The sequence below is a fragment of the Balaenoptera ricei genome, chromosome X (genome assembly GCF_028023285.1).
Source record: "Balaenoptera ricei isolate mBalRic1 chromosome X, mBalRic1.hap2, whole genome shotgun sequence".
NCBI lineage: Eukaryota > Metazoa > Chordata > Mammalia > Artiodactyla > Balaenopteridae > Balaenoptera > Balaenoptera ricei.
In genome coordinates this window covers 7,764,069-7,788,685 of record NC_082660.1, presented here as the reverse complement: position 1 = coordinate 7,788,685, position 24,617 = coordinate 7,764,069, and the positions used below count along the sequence as shown (strand labels likewise).

The 24,617-nt window shown below is 46.5% G+C and overlaps 1 protein-coding gene across 2 annotated transcripts in view; it reads right to left on the bottom strand.

Moving 5' to 3' along the window:
- The window catches only part of WWC3 (WWC family member 3), a 131,402-nt gene that overhangs the window by 21,264 nt on the left and 85,521 nt on the right, over positions 1–24,617 (bottom strand). The window contains exons 9-12 of one of the 2 annotated variants that reach the window (XM_059911684.1): positions 17,236–17,478; positions 7,391–7,480; positions 6,027–6,592; positions 718–838 (exon numbers count right to left, since the gene is read on the bottom strand). In XM_059911684.1, the coding sequence (XP_059767667.1) occupies positions 718–838; positions 6,027–6,592; positions 7,391–7,480; positions 17,236–17,478 (1,020 nt within the window). The remainder of the gene's footprint in view (positions 1–717; positions 839–6,026; positions 6,593–7,390; positions 7,481–17,235; positions 17,479–24,617) is intronic. The other variant, XM_059911685.1, reaches the window with a different exon arrangement.

The window sequence follows — 24,617 nt, the reverse complement described above, 5'->3', positions numbered from 1 at the left end:
CCAGGATCCATGACGTCACCTCCCAGGGTACCTGCTGACGAAGTGGCCTTTTTGAGAAAATACCTCTCAAAACCACACGTGATATTCACGACAACGTTCAAAAACATATACTTTTAAAAGCTTTGCAGGGGGGACTTCCCTGGTGCTCCAGTGGTTTAAGACTCCGCGCTTCCACTGCAGGGGGCGCGGGTGCGATCCCTGGTCAGGGAACTAAGATCCCGCAAGCTGAGCAGCGCAGCCAAAAAAAAAAAAAAAAAAAGTTGGCGACAAGTGAAATGCATACAGATATCTGAGCTGAAAGAATGACATCAAAGGTCTCAAACAAAATGAAGCCCACAAGGGGTTTTGTCCTTGCAAAGTGATTCCTCCAGCTAAGGAAAGGGGACGGGGGGAACATCCATTTCTAGTGAACGTCCTTTCTAGAAAAGCAGGTCTCTCTCGCACACTGGTTCTCCTTTTCCGGCTCTACTAGGATCATGCCTTCCAACCCCCGGGGCCGGAGAGAAAGCAGTCGTCCTCGATGCCCGAAGCCAGGCCAGTCCCCAGACGCCACCTGGGAGGAGAGGGGGTCCGTGGGGATGCTCAGGGCCCCTCCCGCATGGAGAGAAGCCAGAAGAGCTGCACCCCGGAGACACACAGAGTGTCAAGCCAGACAGGTCTCGGCAGGGGTGCCTTTTGGGAAGTCAGCCCAGGGAGGCCAGAAGGTCAGCTTCTAACCTTTTGGTGGGAGGTTCAAACACGCCACTGTCGCTGGCCAGCGAGTAATCGGACAGGCAGGCAGACACGCAGCGCACTCTCCGCTCCAGCCTCTGGGCGCTGTCTTCTCGGGGGGTCACTGCTGCAAGCGAGAGACACGGCCGGGCTCAGGAGGCGACAGCGCGGGAGCCCAGGGCAGAGCAGAGACAAAGGCACGAAGGGACAGAGACAGGCCAGCACGTGTGCAGATGTGTGTTTACATGCGCTCTGCTCCAGTCTTTTCTTATATTGGAAAATGGAAGAAACAGGCTTCTGGCTACTTCTTTAAAAGCTCTTTAAATGATCATCAATCTCCTTTCACCTCCTTAATGAGCGCACAGGTCAGAAGGTGGCGGGAAGGCCTTTGGCGTGGCCCTTTGAGAGAGCGTCACACGGGAAGCCCGGGGGAGAGACTTCGCCTGCACGCGGATGGCAGCGCGCTCTCCGAGAAGTGCGAGGGGGGTGTTTCCTCCTTGGCGCTGCTTGGTATTCTCCAGACTTTATACAAGGCACATAGGCTACACTGCTTTATACTCAGAAGACAGAGTTTTTAAAAAGCATCAAATAACCCCCAACAAAATGGAGTGACTTTCAAGTCAGAGGACACAGAGGCACCCAGACTCGGCCTCTGCCAACGTCTCCATGACCCCTCTGCCGCTCTAACTGCAGCGCCCTCCTCAGCAGCCCTGGGGCCAGGCTGGCTTCCAGAACTGTCTCCTGGGATTAGAAAGGACCATCACTGGGCAGCTTATTTTTGTCTTGTATCTATTTTAACCCAGAGCCCAAGACAACCACTGACATTTTCCCTTTTACCATTTCATCAACTCTTTCTACTCCTTCCCTCACAGCAACAAGCTCCTTTTAATAAAAGCAATAGAAACAGGCATGTCGTCTCCCGCTGCTAAATGTGGCGACGGACACAGGAACCTCAACGCTTCTGAGAGAGGCACACACGGTTAGAACACAGGCTTAAACCACGAAGCCCCAAACTGAGCCTCACTCTGGCATCACAATGCCTCTTATTAATAATGCAGGCCCCTCTTGTCTTTCTATGTTCTCCGGCCATCTAAGCTCTAGAAATTGAAAATCTAGACACCTGTGCACCCCTGAGTTGAGGGAAATAGCGAGTCCACCAATGACCATCTCTCTTTTCAGCCAAATTATTGTTCACAGCAACAATTAAACCCAAACACATTCATCGGGGTACAGAACAGACAGGGCTGTGGCCTTTGGTCTCACGATGTTAACGGCAGACAAAAGCCGACCTTTCAAAGGTCTGCAGCGCCCAGCGTGGGGGCCACCGGCTCCACCTCAGTCAGGGGCAGAAGCTGGCTCCGTCCTGGGGTGGCCGGAGGCACCGACTCTCAGATCGTAGATGACGACTCCCAAGTCCAGCTCTGCTCGTCACCCCCGCCCCATGGAAGGACCCAGAGCCCCCAGCTCTAAATTGCAGAGAGAACCCCTCAGTTTGCTGCATGGAACCCCATCAAACACAACGGCTCACTACTTCCATTCCCAGCCCTGACACTCGGCCTTACACGCCTTTAAGGAAGTAACACCGCACAACGATCCAGGTAACTTCCAGGCAACCCAGTGGTGTGACTGACAAAATTTCTCTCTCATTGCAATGAAAGTGGATGAAGAGAGAAAGGAAATGGGGGAATCAACCCTCAGTGATCCTGGGCTTAGCACATTAGCACGGAGCAACTGGATGCAGGAGTTGACAGAAGGAGGTACGGTCAGCACCTGCCCTGGGTGAGAAAGAAAGCACGCGGCACATCCCCCAGTACACACCGCAACCGTCTGCTCTTGGGCTTCAAGGCAACGAGACGGAAAGTGGGGAGCAACGCCAGTGAAGTAAGGAATAAACAAGCTTCCACACATTCATTTCAGAAACCTCTGACCCTTCCATCATTAAACACAGACACACAGACACTTAGACCTAAGGACAGCAACGCTGCTTGACAAAAGGGAGGAAAGTATAAGGAAAATCACACCGTGGGCCAAGCTGCCAGCTGGCATACTAAAATAATGAAAGCGTTAAAGTCTGGGAAAAAATGCAAGGAAGAAAAAAATACGTCAAGCTCTTAGAAAAGTTCTTACACAACTTTCATAGCCAGGATGAATACCGTTCAAACGACAACAACAATAATAAGAGCAACTGTTGAGCTACATTAAAGCACAGCTATGAGCTATGCCCTTCTTGACCACACCCTGACCATCCTAAATACATTGATTCACTGCACAAAGATGTGGCACAGCCTGACCAGCAAGGCGAAGGAGAAGTCCAAGGTCACTTACAGTGAACGTTTCTGTCGAGCCGCATGAGAAAAGAGATAAAAAAAAAAAAAGCACAAAGTGAAAAAACTGTAGAATTTAAGCCAACAATTTTAAACAGGGTATGAATGTAATAAAAAACATCAATAAACAGATGAACAAGGTCAAAATATTTACGGACTTATATTAGCAAATACCAGTGGGAAATGAAAATAGGAATGGATTTCAAAATCATGACACATTTGACTTTTAAAATGTGGGGAAGATGATAAAATTGTAGTAAACATGTAAAAACGGTTAAAGATGACAGTTTATTTCCCCACTCCCCTGCCCCACCTTCTGTCCCCTCAGGTTGATTTAAAACACAATGGGCAATTCTGAATTTTATGTTACTAAAAATTTTTCTCGCTAAAGCTTGCTGGAGTCAAACTTAGACTGTACTGTTCTTAGTCAGACTGGAGAGTGGAGGGAACTACGTGACCTCGGGCGTCATAAATGAGGGGTGGGGTTAATATAACGAGTATTGAGATCCTCGCCAACTTTATGAAGCTGCGATGACTCTAGGCTTCATAAGCATCAAGGGAGGCAAGGAGTCACCCTGTGTCCATGCCTGAAGCTGCTCACCCAACCCAGCCCTGCGAGAGCACTTACCAAGACCCATTCACTAAGTCAGGTACCTCTAGTTTGTATTCGACTCAGAGTGTCATATATGAACGCACCACCAGGTGGCAGTATCTGACCACACCATAAGCAAAGACCTCCCAGTCTAAGAAGCTTGAAGTACTGTAACATCCACCGCAAAGTAGGAAAGAAAAATAAAGAAATCAGGATCAGAAATTAAGTCAGCTCTTCTCCTTCCCACCCAGTCTTTCCCCTGGACCAAAAGCGGTGCTGGACCTTGTGTGGATTTTCTGCATAAGTAGACAGACACTCTTGTATCTCAGCCTTTAAAGAAAAGTTGGTATGGGGTGGGGGGTGGACACTGAGAAGAGGAAGCTCAAGCAACAACAGATGCACGATTCAGTCCTTATTTTGTATTTTCTTTTTTGAATAAACATGGAGCACTGAACCTGTGATTACAACAAAGAACAAAGTGAATAAAGTTCCCCTGTACATGTGATGTGAATTACAGAAATAACGTATCTGGGGATATGAAAGGTGTGTTTGCAAACGCAGAGGGGGAGACACCAAAATAACAGAGATGCCAAAAAGGCCCGGGGCTGCCGCAGAACATAATGGATCTCTGGTTAAACACATAAATGCTACAAGAGACTATTATCTTACATATATATAATAACCCGCACGGGTACACATAAAAAAACCCGACAGGTAACAGAATGGTGGTGAATGGAAGAGCCCATAAAGATCACCTCATTCAAGGGCACAGAAGCTGAGACTCAGCTCCATCTAAGGTTGCGCTCAAGGTCGCACAGCTAGTGAGTCAACAGGGCAGGGAACAGAATCTGGGTATAAGCTGCTAGTTCGAAGCCATTTCTGCTACATCACCCTGGTTTTGTATTCACGTTTTATTTCCACCTTTTGCTGCTGACTGCTTAACAGTACATAACTAGGGTTTCTCAGCCTCGGCACTCTTGACATCTTGGCTGGATCATTCTAGCCAAGATGGGGACCATGCTGTGCACTGTAGGATGCTGAGCCTTGCCCCTGGTCTCCACCTACCAGATGCCAGTAGCACCCCACCAGCTCCAAAGTGTGACAACTGAAAATGTCTGCCAAGTATCTCCAGGGGTCAAAAACACCCCTGGTTGAGATCCACTATGCTATACAAATTATCTAGTGTTCGCCTAAATGGAATGTCTAAAAACAGTTTTGCTGTGCAAATAAAAATTAAGTGGGCTGAACTTCAGGAATGAGAGGCCTGTTCTGATCTTCTCTCAAAATGAAGGAAGTTAAAGTCGCTAGAGGTTGGCTCACAAAAGCACTCGGGGTGAAGATAAGGAGGGTTGAAGCCCAGACTCTGCTTTGTGCACCAGCCATCAGCCAGAATACTCCCCAGAACAGCAATTTGGTTTTCCATGTGGGCTACAAGCTGACAGACGCTGGCACCAAGCAGAAGCTGAATTAACACCAACTGGACGGATGAAATTCTCATGGCTACATGTTTCTGGATTTGAAGAGCAGCAGAGAAATCGATTCGGTAGAAAGGACTGATATTTTCACTCCCTCCGTGACAGAATTATGTTCTTGAAAAGTACAAGGACAGGGCTTCCCTGGTGGCACAGTGGTTAAGAATCTGCCTGCCAATGCAGGGGGCACGGGTTCGAGCCCTGGTCCTGGAAGATCCCACATGCCGCGGAGCAACTAAGCCCGTGCGCCACAACTACTGAGCCTGCGCTCTAGAGACCGCGTGCCACAAGGACTGAAGCCCGCGCGCCTAGAGCCCGTGCTCCGCAACAAGAGAAACCACCGCAATGAGAAGCCCGCGCACCGCAATGAAGAGTAGCGCCCGCTCCCTGCAGCTAGAGAAAACCCGCGCGCAGCAACGAAGACTCAACGCAGCCAAAAAAAAAAAAAGTACAAGGACAAAGGATGAAGAGATGAAGTCACAGGGCCAACGGAAGTAGAGATTTCTGCCGGGCCACAGCCAGACAGCAGTCCCAGGGCTGGTCTGAGGCAGGCACACACAGAACGCTGCATCTGGGCACACGCCCTGGAGAGTTCATGAAGGCCCGAGTACTTCTTTAGCAGCCTCCGAATGTGGAGGAACTGTCTCATTTTCGACAATTAAGTATATTCTGAGAACAAGCCAAATGCCTGGGAAAGACTACTCTGCCAGTTTCCATGACATTTCAAGGACCCAGGGCAAAAGCACGCAGAACGCGCGAGCGGGCGGGCGTGCGGGCCTCCTCTTGCCCTGGCGGGTCCTAAGCTGAGGGCTCACTAGGCCACAGCAGAGCCAGCCGGCTTCCGTGCGGATGCACGCGGCTTCCTCCCTGAACTCGAGACCTTTCCTCCCCGGTCCCGGGGCACCCACCGGACCCATCAGGACATACGTGCAGCCGTGGGAGCGGCAGCCGCTTGGGGTCCTCGCTCGCGAGGTCCTTCCCCGTCCCCGGGGCACCCGTGCGGCGGCAGGGACGCCGCGCCCGGCGGGTCTTCGTCCCCCAAGGCGGAGGCCTGAGCGCGCAGCCTGTCCAGGGCGCCCAGGCCCGCCACCTCGAAGGCGTCCCCGAGCTGGGCCAGGGGCGAGTCTCGCGAGGCCGGGAGGAAGGGCGTGTCCAAGGGCGAGCTGGGCGGGGACAGCGAGGACAGGGAGGAGCGCGAGGACAGGGACGCCAGGGACTGCGGCGTGTCCAGGGAGCGCCTCTGTTTGTGCAGGCCCGCGGGGCCCGGGGCGTCCGCCAAGGGGGCGTCCCGGCCCAGGGAGTCGAAGGAGACGAGGTCGAAGCGCAGGAGCGGGCCGCCCTCGGCGTCGGGCTTCTCGTACTGCGGGAGGCCGTAGATGTCGGTGAAGCTGACGGAGCTCAGGGAGCCCCGGCTGGAGGCCAGGGAGCCGCGGCTGGAGGCCAGGGAGCCGCGGCTGCTCCCCGAGGAGACGGTCAGGGTGCTGGCGGACAGGCTGAAACGAGAAGAGCAGCCTGGAGCCCGCGGCTGGAGCCTGCTCGTCCCCACCGCGAGCCGAGCCTCCGGTCTGCTCCACGAGGAGCAAAACTGCCTCGGGCCCGTTCACCCGGTGCCTCTTCAACACCTCGGAGCGTTTTAAGACACCCCTCCACCCCCGCCCCTTCGTGAATATTTCCTTTGTTTCTTTGATTGTCAGTAGAGAGCAGTAGTTAACGTCAAGGGCTCTTGCCAAGGGCTCTTGCTCGAGTTCAAGTTCCAGCTCAAACTCAAGACAAGCTGAATGCATTTGATTTGGTCACGGGCTTTGCCCTTTCCCAGCCTCCCACCTTCTCACCCGGCGCTGGGATGATAGCGGTTCCTGCCTCAAGGCACTGTGAGAAGGAGAACTGAGAAAATAATACACAGAAAGCCCTTACCACTACACTTCACGATACGGTAAGAGCTTGAAAACTGGAGCTCTTACTGAGCATCCAAATCTGATTTTAAAGATATTCAGGCCTTTAAAAAATAATTAAAAGGGTATGTGTGCATCTATGTAGATGGATATATACACTCCTGATGCTGTGAGTTACAAAATCCTTCGATAAATGATTCATTACTCTGAAGTCACACTTGCTTCTCATATTCCTTGGATCATATATGAGCAGCTCCTCTTAAGAATATCGTGTATCCACACTTTCCTGTCCAGTGTTTACAACCACTGCAGGTTCTAAGTTCTGGGAGAGAAAGCCAAGCTAAAGGGAACTGTGAAGTTCACGGCCACGTCGTTATAAGATGATAATAAGTTACCCACCTTTGTAACTGGGACTGGAGATAGGACGTTAGGCGGGTGGCTTCTTCCAGCTGCATCAGGAGACAGTTTCTTTTTTCCTGAAGTAGAATCCTGTAGGTACAAAAACAGTCCACTGGTGGATTTCAAAGATGCCAAGTATGTTTTCCTAATAAGAAATTCAACTGTAAATTCCCCCAGACTGATTGAGGTGTCAATGACTAAATTCTAAAAAAGCACATCCAAGGTCATAAACACCAAGATAACAGACTGTTTTTGTCTTGCTTAAAAATGTACCACTGGCCACCTGAACAGTGCCTGATACACTGTAGAAGTTCAGCACATGGGTGGATAGGCGGATGAATGGATGGGTGGGTGGACGCATGCGTGGATGGATGGGTGGAAAGATGGATGGATAAGTCAATGGGTGGGTGGCTGGATGGACTGACGGATGCAGGGGTGGGAGGAAGGACAGGCAGACGGACGGGTGAACAGGTGGATTGGACGGACAGACAGCAGACAGGCAGACGGGCACACGGATGGTGGTTGAGGTGTGTGGGAGGAGGGGTGTGGGTGGATGAACAGATGGATGGGAGACTAGACTAGAACATGGATACAAATGCACAGCATGCAGTAATCTACTGGAGTTCCTTGGAACAAATCAGATTCCCTCATTCTAAGCCCCCTTCCAGGCAAAACTACATGCAATTCTAAAATCTACAGAATTAAAAGATGAAACACAAATAAGAGCAGCTGAGAGAGGATTAACCAAGATGGCGGAGTAGAAGGACGTGCTCTCACTCCCTCTTGCGAGAGCACCAGAATCACAACTGGCTGCTGGACAATCATTGACAGGAAGACCCTGGACTTCACCAAGGAGGATACCCCACGTCCAAGGACAGAGGAGAAGCCACAGTGAGACGGTAGGAGGGGCACAATCAGAGTGAAATCTAATCCCATAACTGCTGGGTGGGTGACTCACAGACTGGCGAACACTTATACCACAGAAGTCCACCCACTGGAGTGAAGGTTCTGAGCCCCACGTCAGGCTTCCCAACCTGGGGGTCCGGCAATGGGAGGAGGAATTCCTAGAGAATCAGACTTTGAAGCCTAGTGGGAATTGATTGCAGGACTTCGACAGGACTGGGGGAAACAGAGACCCCACTCTTGGAGGGCACACACAAAGTAGTGTGCGCATCGGGACCCAGGGGAAGGAGCAGTGACCCTGAGGGAGACTGAACCAGACCTACCTGCTGGTGTTGGGGGGTCTCCTGCAGAGGCGGGGGGTGGTTCTGTTTCACTGTGGGGACAAGGACTCTGGCAGCGGAGGTTCTGGGAAGTGCTCCTTGGCGTGAGCCCTCCCAGAGTCTGCCATTAACCCCACCAAAGAGCCCAGGTAGGCTCCAGTGTTGGGTTGCCTCAGGCAAAACAACCAACAGGGAGGGAACCCAGCCCCACCCATCAACAGTCAAGTGGATTAAAGTTTTACTGAGCTCTGACCCCCACAGCAACAGTCAGCTCTACCCACCACCAGAGCCTCCCATCAAGCCTCTTAGATAGCCTCAACCACCAGAGGGCAGACAGCAGAAGCAAGAAAAACTACAATCCTGCAGCCTGTGGACCAAAAACCACACTTACAGAAAGATAGACAAGATGAAAAGGCAGAGGGCTATGTACCAGATGAAGGAACAAGAAAAAACCCCAGAAAAACAACTAAATGAAGTGGAGATAGGCAACCTTCCAGAAAAAGAATTCAGAATAATGATAGTGAAGATGATCCAGGACCTCGGAATAAGAATGGAGGCAAAGATTGAGAAGATGCAAGAAATGATTAACAAAGACCTAGAAGAATTAAAGAACAAACAAACAGAGATGACCAATACAATAACTGAAATGAAAACTACACTAGAAGGAATCAATAGCAGAATAACTGAGGCAGAAGAACGGATAAGTGACCTGGAAGACAGAACGGTGGAATTCACTGCTGCGGAACAGACTAAAGAAAAAAGAATGAAAAGAAATGAAGACAGCCTAAGAGACCTCTGGGACAACATTAAATGCAACAACATTCGCATTATAGGGGTCCCAGAAGGTGAAGAGAGAGAGAAAGGACCAGGGAAAATATTTGAAGAGATTATAGTCGAAAACTTCCCTAACATGGGAAAGGAAATAGCCACCCAAGTCCAGGAAGCGCAGAGAGTCCCATACAGGATAAACCCAAGGAGAAACACGCCGAGACACATAGTAATCAAAGTGGCAAAAATTAAAGACAAAGAAAAATTATTGACAGCAGCAAGGGAAAAATGACAAATAACATACAAGGGAACTCCCATAAGGTTAACAGCTGATTTCTCAGCAGAAACTCTACAAGCCAGAAGGGAGTGGCATGATATACTTAAAGTGATGAAAGGGAAGAACCTACAACCAAGATTACTCTACCTGGCAAGGATCTCATTTAGATTTGATGGAGAAATCAAAAGCTTTACAGACAAGCAAAAGCTACGAGAATTCAGCACCACCAAACCAGCTCTACAACAAATGCTAAAGGAACTTCTCTAAGTGGGAAACACAAGAGAAGAAAAGGACCTACAAAAACAAACCCAAAACAATTAAGAAAATGGTCATAGGAACATACATATCGATAATTACCTTAAACGTGAATGGATTAAATGCCCCAACCAAAAGACATAGACTGGCTGAATGGATACAAAAACAAGACCCATATATATGCTGTCTACAAGAGACCCACTTTAGACCTAGGGACACATACAGACTGAAAGTGAGGGGATGGAAAAAGATATTCCATGCAAATGGAAATCAAAAGAAAGCTGGAGTAGCTATACTCATATCAGAGAAAATAGACTTTAAAATAAAGAATGTTACAAGAGACAAGGAAGGACACTACATGATGATCAAGGGATCAATCCAAGAAGAAGATATAACAATTATAAATATATATGCACCCAACATAGGAGCACCTCAATACATAAGGCAACTGCTAACAGCTATAAAAGAGGAAATTGACAGTAACACAATCATAGTGGGGGACTTTAACACCTCACTTACACCAATGGACAGATCATCCAAAATGAAAATAAATAAGGAAACACAAGCTTTAAATGACACAATAGACCAGATAGATTTAATTGATATTTATAGGACATTCCATCCCAAAACAGCAGATTACACTTTCTTCTCAAGTGCGCACGGAACATTCTCCAGGATAGATCACATCTTGGGTCACAAATCAAGCCTCAGTAAATTTAAGAAAATTGAAATCGTATCAAGCATCTTTTCTGACCACAACGCTATGAGATTAGAAATGAATTACGGGGAAAAAAACGTAAAAAAGACAAACACATGGAGGCTAAACAATACGTTACTAAATAACTAAGAGATCACTGAAGAAATCAAAGAGGAAATCAAAAAATACCTAGAGACAAATGACAATGAAAACACGACGACCCAAAACCTATGGGATGCAGCGAAAGCAGTTCTAAGAGGGAAGTTTATAGCTATACAAGCCTACCTCAAGAAACAAGAAAAATCTCAAGTAAACAATCTAACCTTACACCTAAAGAAACTAGAGAAAGAAGAACAAACAAAACCCAAAGTTAGCAGAAGGAAAGAAACCATAAAGATCAGAGCAGAAATAAATGAAATAGAAACAAAGAAAACAATAGCAAAGATCAGTAAAACTAAAAGTTGGTTCTTTGAGAAGATAAACAAAATTGATAAGCCATTAGCCAGACTCATCAAGAAAAAGAGGGAGAGGACTCAAATCAATAAAATCAGAAATGAAAAAGGAGAAGTTACAACAGACACCGCAGAAATACAAAGCATTCTAAGAGACTACTACAAGCAACTTTATGCCAATAAAATGGACAACCTGGAAGAAATGGACAAATTTTTAGAAAGGTATAACCTTCCAAGACTGAACCAGGAAGAAACAGAAAATATGAACAGACCAATCACAAGTAATGAAATTGAAAGTGTGATTAAAAATCTTCCAACAAACAAAAGTCCAGGACCAGATGGCTTCACAGGTGAATTCTATCAAACATTTAGAGAAGAGCTAACACCTATCCTTCTCAAACTCTTCCAAAAAACTGCAGAGGAAGGAACACTCCCAAACTCATTCTATGAGGCCACCATCACCCTGATACCAAAACCAGACAAAGACACTACAAAAAAAGAAAAGTACAGACCAATATCACTGATGAATATAGATGCAAAAATCCTCAACAAAATACTAGCAAACAGAATCCAACAACACATTAAAAGGATCATACACCATGATCAAGTGGGATTTATCCCAGGGATGCAAGGATTCTTCAATAGATGCAAATCAATCAATGTGATACACCATATTAACAAATTGAAGAATAAAAACCATATGATCATCTCAATAGATGCAGAAAAAGCTTTTGACAAAATTCAACACCCATTTATGATAAAAACTCTCCAGAAAGTGGGCATAGAGGGAACCTACCTCAACATAATAAAGGCCATCTAGGACAAACCCACAGCAAACATCATTCTCAATGGTGAAAAACTGAAAGCATTTCCTCTAAGATCAGGAACGAGACAAGGTTGCCCACTCTCACCACTATTATTCAACATAGTTCTGGAAGTCCTAGCCACGGCAATCAGAGAAGAAAAAGAAATAAAAGGAATACAAATTGGAAAAGAAGAAGTAAAACTGTCACTGTTTGCGGATGACATGATACTATACATAGAGAATCCTAAAACTGCCACCAGAAAACTGCTAGAGCTAATTAATGAATATGGTAATGTTGCAGGATACAAAATTAATGCACAGAAATCTCTTGCCTTCCTATACACTAATGATGAAAAATCTGAAAGAGAAATTATGGAAACACTCCCATTTACCATTGCAACAAAAAGAATAAAATACCTAGGAATAAACCTACCTAGGGAGACAAAAGACCTGTATGCAGAAAACTATAAGACACTGGTGAAAGAAATTAAAGATGATACCAACAGATGGAGAGATATACCATGTTCTTGGATTGGAAGAATCAACATTGTGAAAATGAGTATACTACCCAAAGCAATCTACAGATTCAATGCAATCCCTATCAAATTACCAATGGCATTTTTTACGGAGCTAGAACAAATCATCTTAAAATTTGTATGGAGACACAAAAGACCCCGAATAGCCAAAGCAGTCTTGAGGCAAAAAAATGGAGCTGGAGGAATCAGACTCCCTGACTTCAGACTATACTACAAAGCTACAGTAATCAAGACAATATGGTACTGGCCCAAAAACAGAAACATAGATCAATGGAACAAGATAGAAAGCCCAGAGATTAACCCACGCACCTATGGTCAACTAATCTATGACAAAGGAGGCAAAGATATACAATGGAGAAAAGACAGTCTCTTCAATAAGTGGTGCTGGGAAAACTGGACAGCTACATGTAAAAGAATGAAATTAGAACACTCCCTAACACCATACACAAAAATAAACTCAAAATGGATTAGAGACCTAAATATAAGACTGGACACTATAAAACTCTTAGAGGAAAACATAGGAAGAACACTCTTTGACATAAATCACAGCAAGATCTTTTTTGATCCACCTCCTAGAGTAATGGAAATAAAAACAAAAATAAACAAATGGGACCTAATGAAACTTCAAAGCTTTTGCACAGCAAAGGAAACCATAAACAAGACGAAAAGACAACCCTCAGAATGGGAGAAAATATTTGCAAACGAATCAACGGACAAAGGATCAATCTCCAAAATATACAAACAGCTCATGCAGCTCAATATTAAAAAAACAAACAACCCAATCCAAAAATGGGCAGAAGACCTAAATAGACATTTCTCCAAAGAAGACATACAGACGGCCACGAAGCACATGAAAAGATGCTCAACATCACTAATTATTAGAGAAATGCAAATCAAAACTACAATGAGGTATCACCTCACTCCTGTTAGAACGGGCATCATCAGAAAATCTACAAACAACAAATGCTGGAGAGGGTGTGGAGAAAAGGGAACCCTCTTGCACTGTTGGTGGGAATGTAAATTGATACAGCCACTATGGAGAACAATATGGAGGTTCCTTAAAAAACTAAAAATAGAATTACCATATGACCCAGCAATCCCACTACTGGGCATGTACCCAGAGAAAACCGTAATTCAAAAAGACACATGCACCCGAATGTTCATTGCAGCACTATTTACAATAGCCAGGTCATGGAAGCAACCTAAATCCCCATCAACAGACGAATGGATAAAGAAGAGTGGTACATATATACAATGGAATATTACTCAGCCATAAAAAGGAACGAAATTGAGTCATTTGTTGAGAAGTGGATGGATCTAGAGACTGTCATACAGAGTGAAGTAAGTCAGAAAGAGAAAAACAAATATCGTATATTAATGCATGTATGTGGAACCTAGAAAAATGGTACAGATGAGCCGGTTTGCAGGGCAGAAGTTGAGACACAGATGTAGAGAATGGACATATGGACACCAAGGGGGGAAAACTGCGGTGGGGTGGGGATGGTGGTGTGCTGAATTGGGCGATTGGGATTGACATGTATACACTGATGTGTATAAAATTGATGCCTAATAAGAACCTGCAGTATAAAAAAACAAACGAACAAAACAACTAATACTAAACTTTCATTGGGTTATTTGTATGGAAATATGTTAATATAAATGTTTCAGACATTACATGAAATTTCTAAAAATCTTATATTTGTATGGAAATATGTTAATATAAATGTTTCAGACATTACATGAAATTTCTAAAAATCTTGTATTTGTATGGAAATATGTATGGAAATATGTTAATATAAATGTTTCAGACATTACATGAAATTTCTAAAAATCTTATATGTTCTGGTATAATGTTATAAGTAATAATCCTAGTTATTACTTTAAAATGTGTATCTCAAAAATAACTAATTTTCTTGTCAACTGCATTATTATGAACTTTCATCAAATCTTTAACAGTGGTCATTTTTAAGTCTTTTGTCATTTACAGACAGTTCTGGGTGTACTCTGATGCTTTTGCAAATATGTTCTTATAAAAGGCTTTCATCTTCAAGAAATTCATGGAAAAGACTCTGACAAGTACAGGTTTCTGGTAACTGACTGTACTGCTGAACTGAATGAATAAGCATTTTCAGAACTCTAATGAAAAACTGATGAACTCATAAAAGTGCTAACAAACGATCAAGATGAAAAAAAAATTAATTACATGGGACTGAGTGAACTGATGAGGATGAGTATAATTTTTGTGACTTTCTGTCTGAATTAAAAAAAAAAAATCCCACAAGGACTCAGAGGCAAAGAATATAGAAATCAATTTTCACTGCAAAGTAAAGGAGCTGTTACAGTGGAGGATTACTGGACTGAATGTCAATATTATGACATAGTATGAGTGTGTTTCGTGTTTGGTAATTGCAATCATTGTTGCTTTTGTTGTGGTCATCCATGTACAATGCTTGGTGTCAGTCTATTTATCTCTTGTAAAAATAAAATACAGTGTGTGTGTGTGAAAAAAAAAAAAAAAAAACACAAATAAAATAAAAAAGCAACCGCCACAGTGTTGGAGGTAGTTTTCTTCCTACTTTTTTCAACTTTATTTTCTAAAATGAAATTTTTTCCCACAGCGCTAAGCCCACTGCCTAGAATAGAGCCCGACATGGATAGGCACTCGATAAATAGTTATTAAGTGAATGTACAAATGAATATGTTTGCTTCTAGAACAAAGCAGTTCTCGTTTACAAATCAAAATGATGGCAGTTTAACACATGGCCAAGTAGGCACCCTACAAAACAATTGCTCTTTTCTTTGAAAGAGGAAAAAACTTGCATCCCCCCAATCCCCAGTAACACTCACTAACCTGGCTCAAACTTTCCATCTGACAATGATGCCACTGAAACCAAGACGGGCAAAGACTGGGCCTGGCCAAACAGCTGGCACACGTCAGCCCTGAGATGCGTACCTCCATACCTTTCTGCCTGGCTCCCTCCTCCCAGACCGGGTCTCTTCTAACGCCCTCAGCCTGTTCCCAGGGAAAGCCCCCCGCCTCTGGGCCCCAAGCGGCAGGAAGAAACGGGCCCGCATCCGCTAGGCCCAGAACGTCACCGCCGAGGGGACACTCATGGGGCACTTGGCCCCATCACCTGGCCAGAAAGGTGCTTATTAGCACCTGTGCACGGCCCTCCTTGCCCAAGGCCATGTAGTGCCAGATTCAGGAGACACCCGGGGCCAATTCAGTCCCAGTTGAGGGCCCTGCGCCCCAGGATGCAGCTCCCAGGCTGGTTCCACAAGAGACCCTGTCAGGTGAACAAGCTTGGGTGACCCAGGCCCTGAACCCAGGCATCAGAGTAAAACCAGCTCCATGGGGTTCCATGGAATTGTGCCCTGGGACCACAGCACTCCTGCACTCTGGATTTCCACGTGGCGAGGGCAGAAACACTCAAGGGTACATGGGTGTGGGGTCCTGGTACATGTGGTGGACATGCGGTGTTCGTGGCACCGAATCCACGCCCCTTAAGAGAAAACCAACCAGAACTCTCAGGCCCTCTGACCCGAAACATACACAGGAAAACAGCATGGGGAGAACGGAAGGTGATGTTAAGCTGAAACGATACAAAAGCACAAGAGCACAGATGAAACTTCCATTTCACAGTCCCGTTGCAGAGTCAGAAGCGATAAACTCTGGGTTTATTTTGAGCAAGGTGACGGGGCACTCCACCACGTCAGGCAAACTAACATGCTCTCCGCCCATTCCTATGCACTGGACTCTCCAATCACCATTGCTTCCCTCCAGCACTGACATTAGCCCCTAAGGACACAACACAGACCTGTCTGTCAATTAACAATGAATATCCAAGCAGAGACAACCCCCAGCAAAAACAGAGGACAGTCCTAACATTCGATGAAATAATCGTTATAAGGGCATCTGTACTGACCAAATAATTCAGGTGACTATTAAACTCTACGTAGGGAATGCTCACAGAGATACAGCTTATGATCCTCGTAATACAGTGAATTTTAAGGAGCCAGTATGTTATCAAATGGGCGGTGGGCCTTCCAAAGCTCAGCAAATATCCCCAAACTTCTGACAGCTGTGCAACGTGGAAAGCAGACCCAGCCTTCCACACAATCCGTGATCACACAACCACCTGTGATCACACACAGCAAACGCAAACCAGGAGACAGGGCACACAATGAAAGGGCGAGCAACAGAGGACAAAGGAACTGTGCTGGCTTCATGTGTCCCACGCTGGGAAAGAGCCCCAAGACCAACTGAAGAGACGCACGTTCAGAAACAGACACGCGAGAGAGCGGAGACTTCCTGCTGCCAAAAGGGCAGGCTTTGCTGGCGAGAAATCAAAGTCGGAGATAAAAGTAAGAGGTAGACTGCGGAAACGGAGATGCTGCTGACGTCAGGAACGAGGTTCCTCTGTGGTCACGGAGCCGACCACCACCTGCCTCCGGGCCCCTGCTGGCTGGAGACCCGACACCTGTCCCGGGCGCTGTCCTGAAAACACAGGGGGGCGGGTGCACCCGGCACCTGCAGCGGGAGTGGGCGGGGTCTAAGTGGTGGGTTCCCGGGTCTTCCCTACTCCATCCGGTTCTCGACCACCTCCCACTCGTAATAGGGACCGGGAGCCTCCGAGCCCTGGGCACCCCCTGCGGACGGCAGGCGCCCTGGGCACCCCCTGCGGACGGCAGGCGCCCTGGGCACCCCCTGCGGACGGCAGGCACCGGCTCCCTCCACCTTCCGCCGGGCCGTGGCTGCCTGAGTAACAAGGCTTCGGCTCTGCCAGCTGCTCCTCCGCTGGAAGCCGGCCCCGCCTGCCCGGCCAGCCCACCTTTCCGTGGCGCCCTGCACGGACGTGGCCCGGGAGCGCTGGATCTCCTCCTCCAGGCGCCGCCGCTCCTCCTCCAGCCGCGCCACGTCCTCCGCCGGCCTCCTCTGCTGAATGATGAGCTGCAGCTCCTGAAGCAGGGCCTCCTTCTCCTTGATGAGCTGCAGCCGGTCCCTGTCGGCCTCGGCCATGCCCGGCCAGGACTCGCTCTCAAACTGGGCCAGCTGCTGCTGGATATTTGAGACTCTGCGTGAGAGGGACACAGAAAAATCCATGAACTTGATGAAAAAAACATCGGCTTCACACATCCTCAGCACCATCACACGGATTCTAGAAACTCAGTCCGATAAATACTGGAATGATTGCACTGAGTAAAACCTCACACGACAAAAATAAAGGATCTGGAAATGAGGTGTAACAAAAATGATGTGTAAGTCCTCTGCGACATACGCCCCAGCCTATGAGATTCAGGATGACAGTAACCATATCATGTTTGTTTCAAAGAACTGACCAAAAGGCTGGCAGACCCCAACTCGCCCACGTGCACGGTGCTGTCTCCTCTGTGTACTGTTCTGGAGCGGGATGGAGCCGGCTCATTTCTCTCCGTGCCCCCTCCCTCTGCAGTAGCTAAACACCGTGCTGGACACATGAGAGATGCTTCTGGCCTCCTGCCTTCTCTGCCGTGCCTAACTCCTGAGCCCGCCTTGAGAAAACCCCAGGAGAGAAATGCGCCCATCACTGGATTCTGTATAGTGCCAGAGGCCTTGACCACGCATGAAATTCAAAACGCCTGGCAGAGAGCAGATACTCAACAAAAGCTAAATGCATGAAACGGAGAATAAACACGCCAGCAAGTATATGAAAGAATGGGAGTCAGCCCTGGTGAGAGTAGACGTGGTGTGGGGTAATCTGCGTGGATGCAAACCGGCCAGCTGCACCGTGTCAGCACGGCCATCCTCAAGGTGTAAAACTATGGCTCTCGTCACTCCCCGTGTGCCTAAATGTCCGCGTGCCCGCTTGGCAGACAGACTGGTGCCCTGAGGTGGTGCTGAATGCAGAGTAAGTGAAAGAGATGTGACGTGTTTTCAGAGCATCCTTTCATAGGAGGAGTAGAATGTTTTAAGCCCTTTAAGTTTATATGTGGCTAAGGATGAGGGCTGTTTCCGGGCAGAAACAAGGAACTCCAGACCTGACCAGAACCCACCGCTGTGGAGGACAGATATTGGCACACGGGCCCAAAACCAAAATCCAAAGACTTCTCTGAGGTGACAGAGAGCTGTGAGGCCAGCTAAGTGGCAGGTGCACATAGCCCTCTAGCCTCTAAGGCAGCGGTTCTCAAAGTGGGGTCCCTGACTGGCAGCCTCAGCATCACCTGGGAGCTTGTTACAAATGCAAGCCTCAGGCCCCACCCCAGACCTGCTGAATGCCACACTCTGCGGACTGGGGTTGGGCAACCTGGGTTTTGACAAGCCCTCTAGGAGTTTTGATGCTTGTTTGACACCCTCTGCTTTCAGGCAGTGCAGCCTGGTCTGGAGGATGCTAATTGGCCTTGGAGCTCTTAGAGGCTTGCATTAGGCACGGATGGGATGATCCTCACTAAAACAGGAATGGCAAGAGTGCTTCTGAGACTGCGCCGTCCCATGCCCAGGGCACATGTCACTAATCAAAGCTGGCATCCTTCCTGCTGGGTCCAGACTTCAGAATCCTTCTCAACACTGTGCTTCCTGCAGATACTGCCAGTCAGCTGGCATCGGTCCGCGTGTTAAGGGCCGTCGGCCAGCCCTGCACCAATCCACGCTCCTCCTGAACTAGACATAAGCACGGGACTAGTCAGCCTGGCTGTAGGACTGGGCAAGACTCCTTCTTCAAGTACCAAACCAATCGGATAACCCCCAGTCATGAAGAGAAAAGAATATACAAGTTATAGTTTAAATGCACACATTTTACTCAAGCCCAGTTCCCCAAGAAGGTAAAGAAAATAGCTGAATGTCAGCAGCTTTATTAGGCAAGTTCTTTTCTAACTTAAAACGAATTTCCTGAAAATGTGTTGGAAAATGGTGCCAAATCATGTCACTGAAAAAACTAATGACAGATGCAGCTGAACAGGGTTAGGAATCCAACTGGGCTTAAGCGTCCACCTCTGTCCAATTAGTGTAATTTAAATTTATGGCAGGCATATAACTGAAGCCCAAGGAAACACTCCAAGCAGACTCATAAATTAGCGCCAAATCAGATGTCAGACCCAATGAAATTTCCGGAACATTCTACTGTAGATCAAGCCAAGTCAAAGGTAAGGAATAAATATAAAAGAGATGTACAATGAGCAAATGCACTGGGTCCTCATAATTTTTCATTTCAATGTATCTGATCCACAGGCAAGCCTATTTGAGCCCAACTAAAGTTAGCAGTATTACCTGGTAATATATACTAATAATTCTCATACTACAAGCAGACATGTTTTTAAAAGCACTCCTTTTGAGTTTTCTGAAGTTTACATGTAAGGAGAGCACGATTCCATTTGAGTTGGCCAGCTCCAGGTTAGCTGCCATTTCACGGGCATTCAAGTTGCTGAGGGAGGCTGGAGATCCAGTCCTAGATAATCCTACTCTTTCCAGGAAAATCTCAGGTAATATCCACTACCAGAAAAAAGAATAAGGAAAAAACTGAATTATGAGAGGGAGGAGAGGCAAAGGGCAAATTTCAAAAGGTCTGCCCACTGTGAGCATAAAAGAAATAGTACAGTGGCCAGCATTAAACAGTGTACTGTAACTTTCCAGAGCTCACAAGAAAAACACATAAGGACATATGGTGAGGGATGACTTCTATAGCAGAAACAATCTGGATGAAGTTGACTTCATGTAACCCATCTGGAGAAGTTGTTTGGGCTGTACTGAGTACTAGGCAAGCACACTGTGCTTAAGAACAGTGCTCTTTTAATAATTAAATTTCACAACAATGTGAATGACTGCATACTCATCTCAGAGGTACCTAAGAATCTAGAAGGATATTGGCATATATTGGAAAGTGCAGTTTCTTCCTCTAGATCCATACTCCGGAGGTAGACATTTGGGTTATGCTCTCAGCCAGGTTGAGAGAAGCACGTGTCTGTCTGTCTGTCTGTCTGTACTGGGAGCCAAAAGCTCTAAAAGGATTCCTTCAGCGGTTCCTAGTACAGTTGCCAAGGAATAGGTGGGATGGCTTTACCTTTAAAACAATAAGCCCTGTCTACCGTGCTGCTGGCCGGGAAACGAGCCACCTGCAAGGCGGACCCTTCGTGTGTTAGGGTTACTGCAGGGAACAGACCTTCCGCCTCAGACCACATACAGATGTACAGTTACAATGTTCCTTCTACACCCACGCCCAACAGCTGATGCGTAGTGCAGGTTGGAACCCCACTCCTGCAAGCGCCATCACTCCAATTCTGGGTAACACAGGAAAAACCATTTCCAGAAAGGCTGTCTTCTGAAATATCTTTTCAGGGAAATTAAATACATGGAAACAAAGCAAGGTCACGACTACAGTTTGTTAAAAAAAAAAATCTTTTCCAAGTTCTTTTTTTTTGGGCTGTGCTGCGCGGCTTGCGGGATCTTAGTTCCCCGACCACGGACTGAGCCCAGGGCCACCGGCAGTGAGAGCAGCAAGTCCTAACCACTGGATGCTTAAGAGGTGGACCGCCAGGGAACTCCCCAAGTTCATTTTTAAAGAGAACCGAGATCAATTACCCAGCCATAAAAAGGAATGAAATTGGGTCATTTGTAGAGATGTGGATGGACCTAGAGTCTGTCATACAGAGTGAAGTAAGCCAAAAAGAGAAAAAGAAATATTGTATATTAACACATATATGTGGAATCTAGAAAAATGGTACAGATGAACCTATCTGTAGGGCAGAAATAGAGACGCAGACGTAGAGAACAGACACGTGGACACGGGGAGAAGGGGAGGGTGGCACGAACTGGGAGGTTAGATTTGGCATAAATACACTACCATGTGTAAAATAGATAGCTAATGGGAACCTGCTGTATAGCACAGGGAGCTCAGCTCGGTGCTCTGTGACGACCTAGATGGGTGGGATGGGGGGGAGTGGGAGGGAGGTCCAAGAGGGAAAGGATATAGGTATACATATAGCTGATTCACTTCACCGTACAGCAGAAACTAACACAACATTGTAAAGCAATTTTACTCCAATTAAAAGAAGAGAAAAGTAAATAAATTTAAAAAAATAATAAAGAGAACCGAGATCAATTTAAAACTGGCAAGGGTTTTTTTTTCCCTGCGAGTCAGCTGTATTCTTTACTGATTCTTATTTTTGATAGGTAATCCCTTTTATGGCCTATATATATATCCTCTCACAAATGCCTTTAAAGGCTTTAAAACACATGTCCCTGTGCTCAGGATAGTGAAGAAATGAAAGCAAGTCCTCAATCAAGCATCCTGGTCTCATATTTATTGTGTGATTTCTAAATTCCATCCCCCTGAACAGGCCTAATGTAGACAGAAGTCAAATATGAATCATTTTTCCCTTACTATTTTTGCCCAAACACCTTTTCTGTTACAACCCAGGCACCATTAAACCATGAATGGAAACCTGCATTTATGCCGCAGAAACTGCTCAGACCCTTACAATTCACATGGAAATCTTAAATATGACTTCTTTTTCGAAGAAGAAAATGCACTTTTAACATTACACAGTTTTGAGGCATATTTTACATATCCAGAGTAATCCCCAGGTATTTGAATTTATACCTAAATTCTGTGACCTACAATATAAATTCGCATGTTCCTAAAATACTGCTGCTTTCTGGAATAGAAATGGAACTCCAGGCAAACCACGGCCCTGACTGGTCGTGATGGGACGTGGTGGATCCCAATGCCATGTTCCAGGACACGGTGCCAGCTTGGAGCCTCGTGCCTTCAGATGTCAATTACAGCTACAGATTTGATACTTTTATGTTTTCTCTCCTTAGTTTTCTTTTTTGCAAATATCCATTCAAATGAAAAGCAAAAGTCCACCAAAGTCTCAGCTGAGATCTGAGTCAGATGGATGGTGATATCACTTCAGCTCACTGAACTAAATATCGATAAACCAGTGTCCATTCGGCTCAACTCTTTATCCTACATTGGAGATTCACGGAGTCTGAATCTAGAAGTGTGGCATAAGAAGGGCCTACGAATACCCCCAACATCCCTCCCTGCCCTCACATCTTGTCCCCTCTGAACGAACAGATCTTCAGAGAGCGACTTCTTTAAATGAAAAGCAGATCGTCTCCAGGCTTCTTTCTCTTGGCCTGAATGGAGAAGATGCGTTCCTTTGTTTCTCACAGCCGTGCCCCACTCCCAAACCCAAACACACAGTCACTAGAGAAATGAAGGGAAAATCCAAGGGACTGATCAAATTCAGCTGGAACCCTAATACTACACCAGTGACAACTGAAGAACAGCAGGGCCCATCCTGGCAACAAACACTGAGACACGGAGAAACCGGACGGGCCGAATGTTTTGTTCCTATCAGGAACGCGAGTGTTTCTATGGAAACAGCTAGTTTGTGCACTGTACAGTTCCAGTTTCTGGAACAAGTGCTCTTAGGTTAAAAATAAGGAGCCATCTGCGTCATCAGGATTGCTTCAAGAAGACTAGCTCCTCCAAACTGGCTTTGAAAAATTCTCAAATTTTTAACCAATAATGTGAAAACATTCCTATCCATAAGGTCTGCCTTGGGAATCCAAAGCCATGTTCCTAAAGGGAAAGGAATAAGCAGTTGTTTGGGTACATTTCACATGACCTAGAGTTGAAAACACAAAACTAGTCACCATGATAGTGGTGGTTTGGTCTAGAGAATTCTCTAGAAATCATACCACTGCTTGGAATTATGAGTTCCACTTCCATAAACTTCCTTTAAATCTGAATGTACATGAAACCCTCATTGTCCAGAACATTCATTGCATTTTGACGATTTCCCAACTCTGAGAAACAATCTTGAATCTAGATATACAAGGAAATACATAAGTGCTTCAACTTCTCTCCACTTAGAAGTAGCAAAGCCCAGGAGGTTTTGCAGAGGGTAGGAAAGCTAAACTTCGCAGGATGGAATGATTTCAGAAATGGGAGCTGGGAGACTGACGTCTAAGGGTGGGGCAGCAGAAGGAAAAGACAGAACGCTGAACGTGGCACTAAAATAATGAAAGCCTTGGAGTGGAAGAGCAGGGAAGGATGCGTTTTTCTGGGCTAACACTGCCTTTAGAAGTGACGCCTTCTCTTCCACGCACTGGTGGGTGAACGGGGGGACATGATGCTTTCCTGTATGTGGGACACCCTTCTCCAATGATGCTGGTCATGGAGGTGGCCATGTGGAGAGTCCCTGGACAGAACCTCAAAGCCACTGTGCTTTGACTGTGGTCCTCATTACTCAGGTTTTGGAACATTAACGTTGGTTCTAGATTTAGTTCTTGGCAAAGACCTGCTTGCTGTTGCTCCCTTCCCAAGTCTACGCTGTTCTAATCATGTGTCTCATTTAGAGGCAGTCTGAAAAAACACCCAGAAAAGGCAACTGGAATAAAATCCCTGACCTGGTGCTGGGTGGCTATGCTCCTGACACCTGATGACCTTGACCCTCCCTAACTGTCACATGTATACCAGGAGCGGGGATCGTAGGGTTGTCCTGACCACACTACAAGGGGTATTGAGTCTAGCGTCTTGCCAGATGTGGCTGGCACTTGTAGGACCACAGCTGAGTAGGTTACAAGTCAGGAGCTCACTCACTTTCCAGTTAAGCCTTAACTGTAAGCAATTTCAGTGACTGGAGGCCAAATATGATTACCCCACGGGGACTGGAGCCAGGTACTGCCACCACGTCAGGGGACCAGATCCAGACTGCCAAACACAGGGTGCTGTAATCAACGACTTGGCAACAACAAGAACGCTTCAAGGATGTTTTTAAGCAGGAGAAGGTCCAATGAAAGCACCGAACTGATTATCAAAAATTGAGATCCATCTTCTAAGTGGTCGACCATAAAGCGAGCCCCAGAGAACTCTCTCAGGGGCCGTTCTTCCCTGACCCCTAAGAAACTTGCCATCAGACAACTTTCCGCCCTGCTCCCTGCTCCCCCTGGACTGAGAAAGCCCTTCCTCAACATATGGGCAGCCGGAATTCCAGCATCCCTCAGGGCCCAGCTCCAATGCCATTTTCTCCAACACCCAAGAACAGGACGCATTACAGGGGGGTCCAAGACCACAAGCCCTTTCCAATGACCATGAAGGCCCAGGAAGCATAAGCCGAGCTTGGAATGATGATGTATGAGGTGACTGTGCCCTGCCTCCGTCAGATCCCTAAAGACATGCATGTCTAGATGCCCTTTCTCCTCTTAAGTCAAGGGGAAATATCCCAAGGC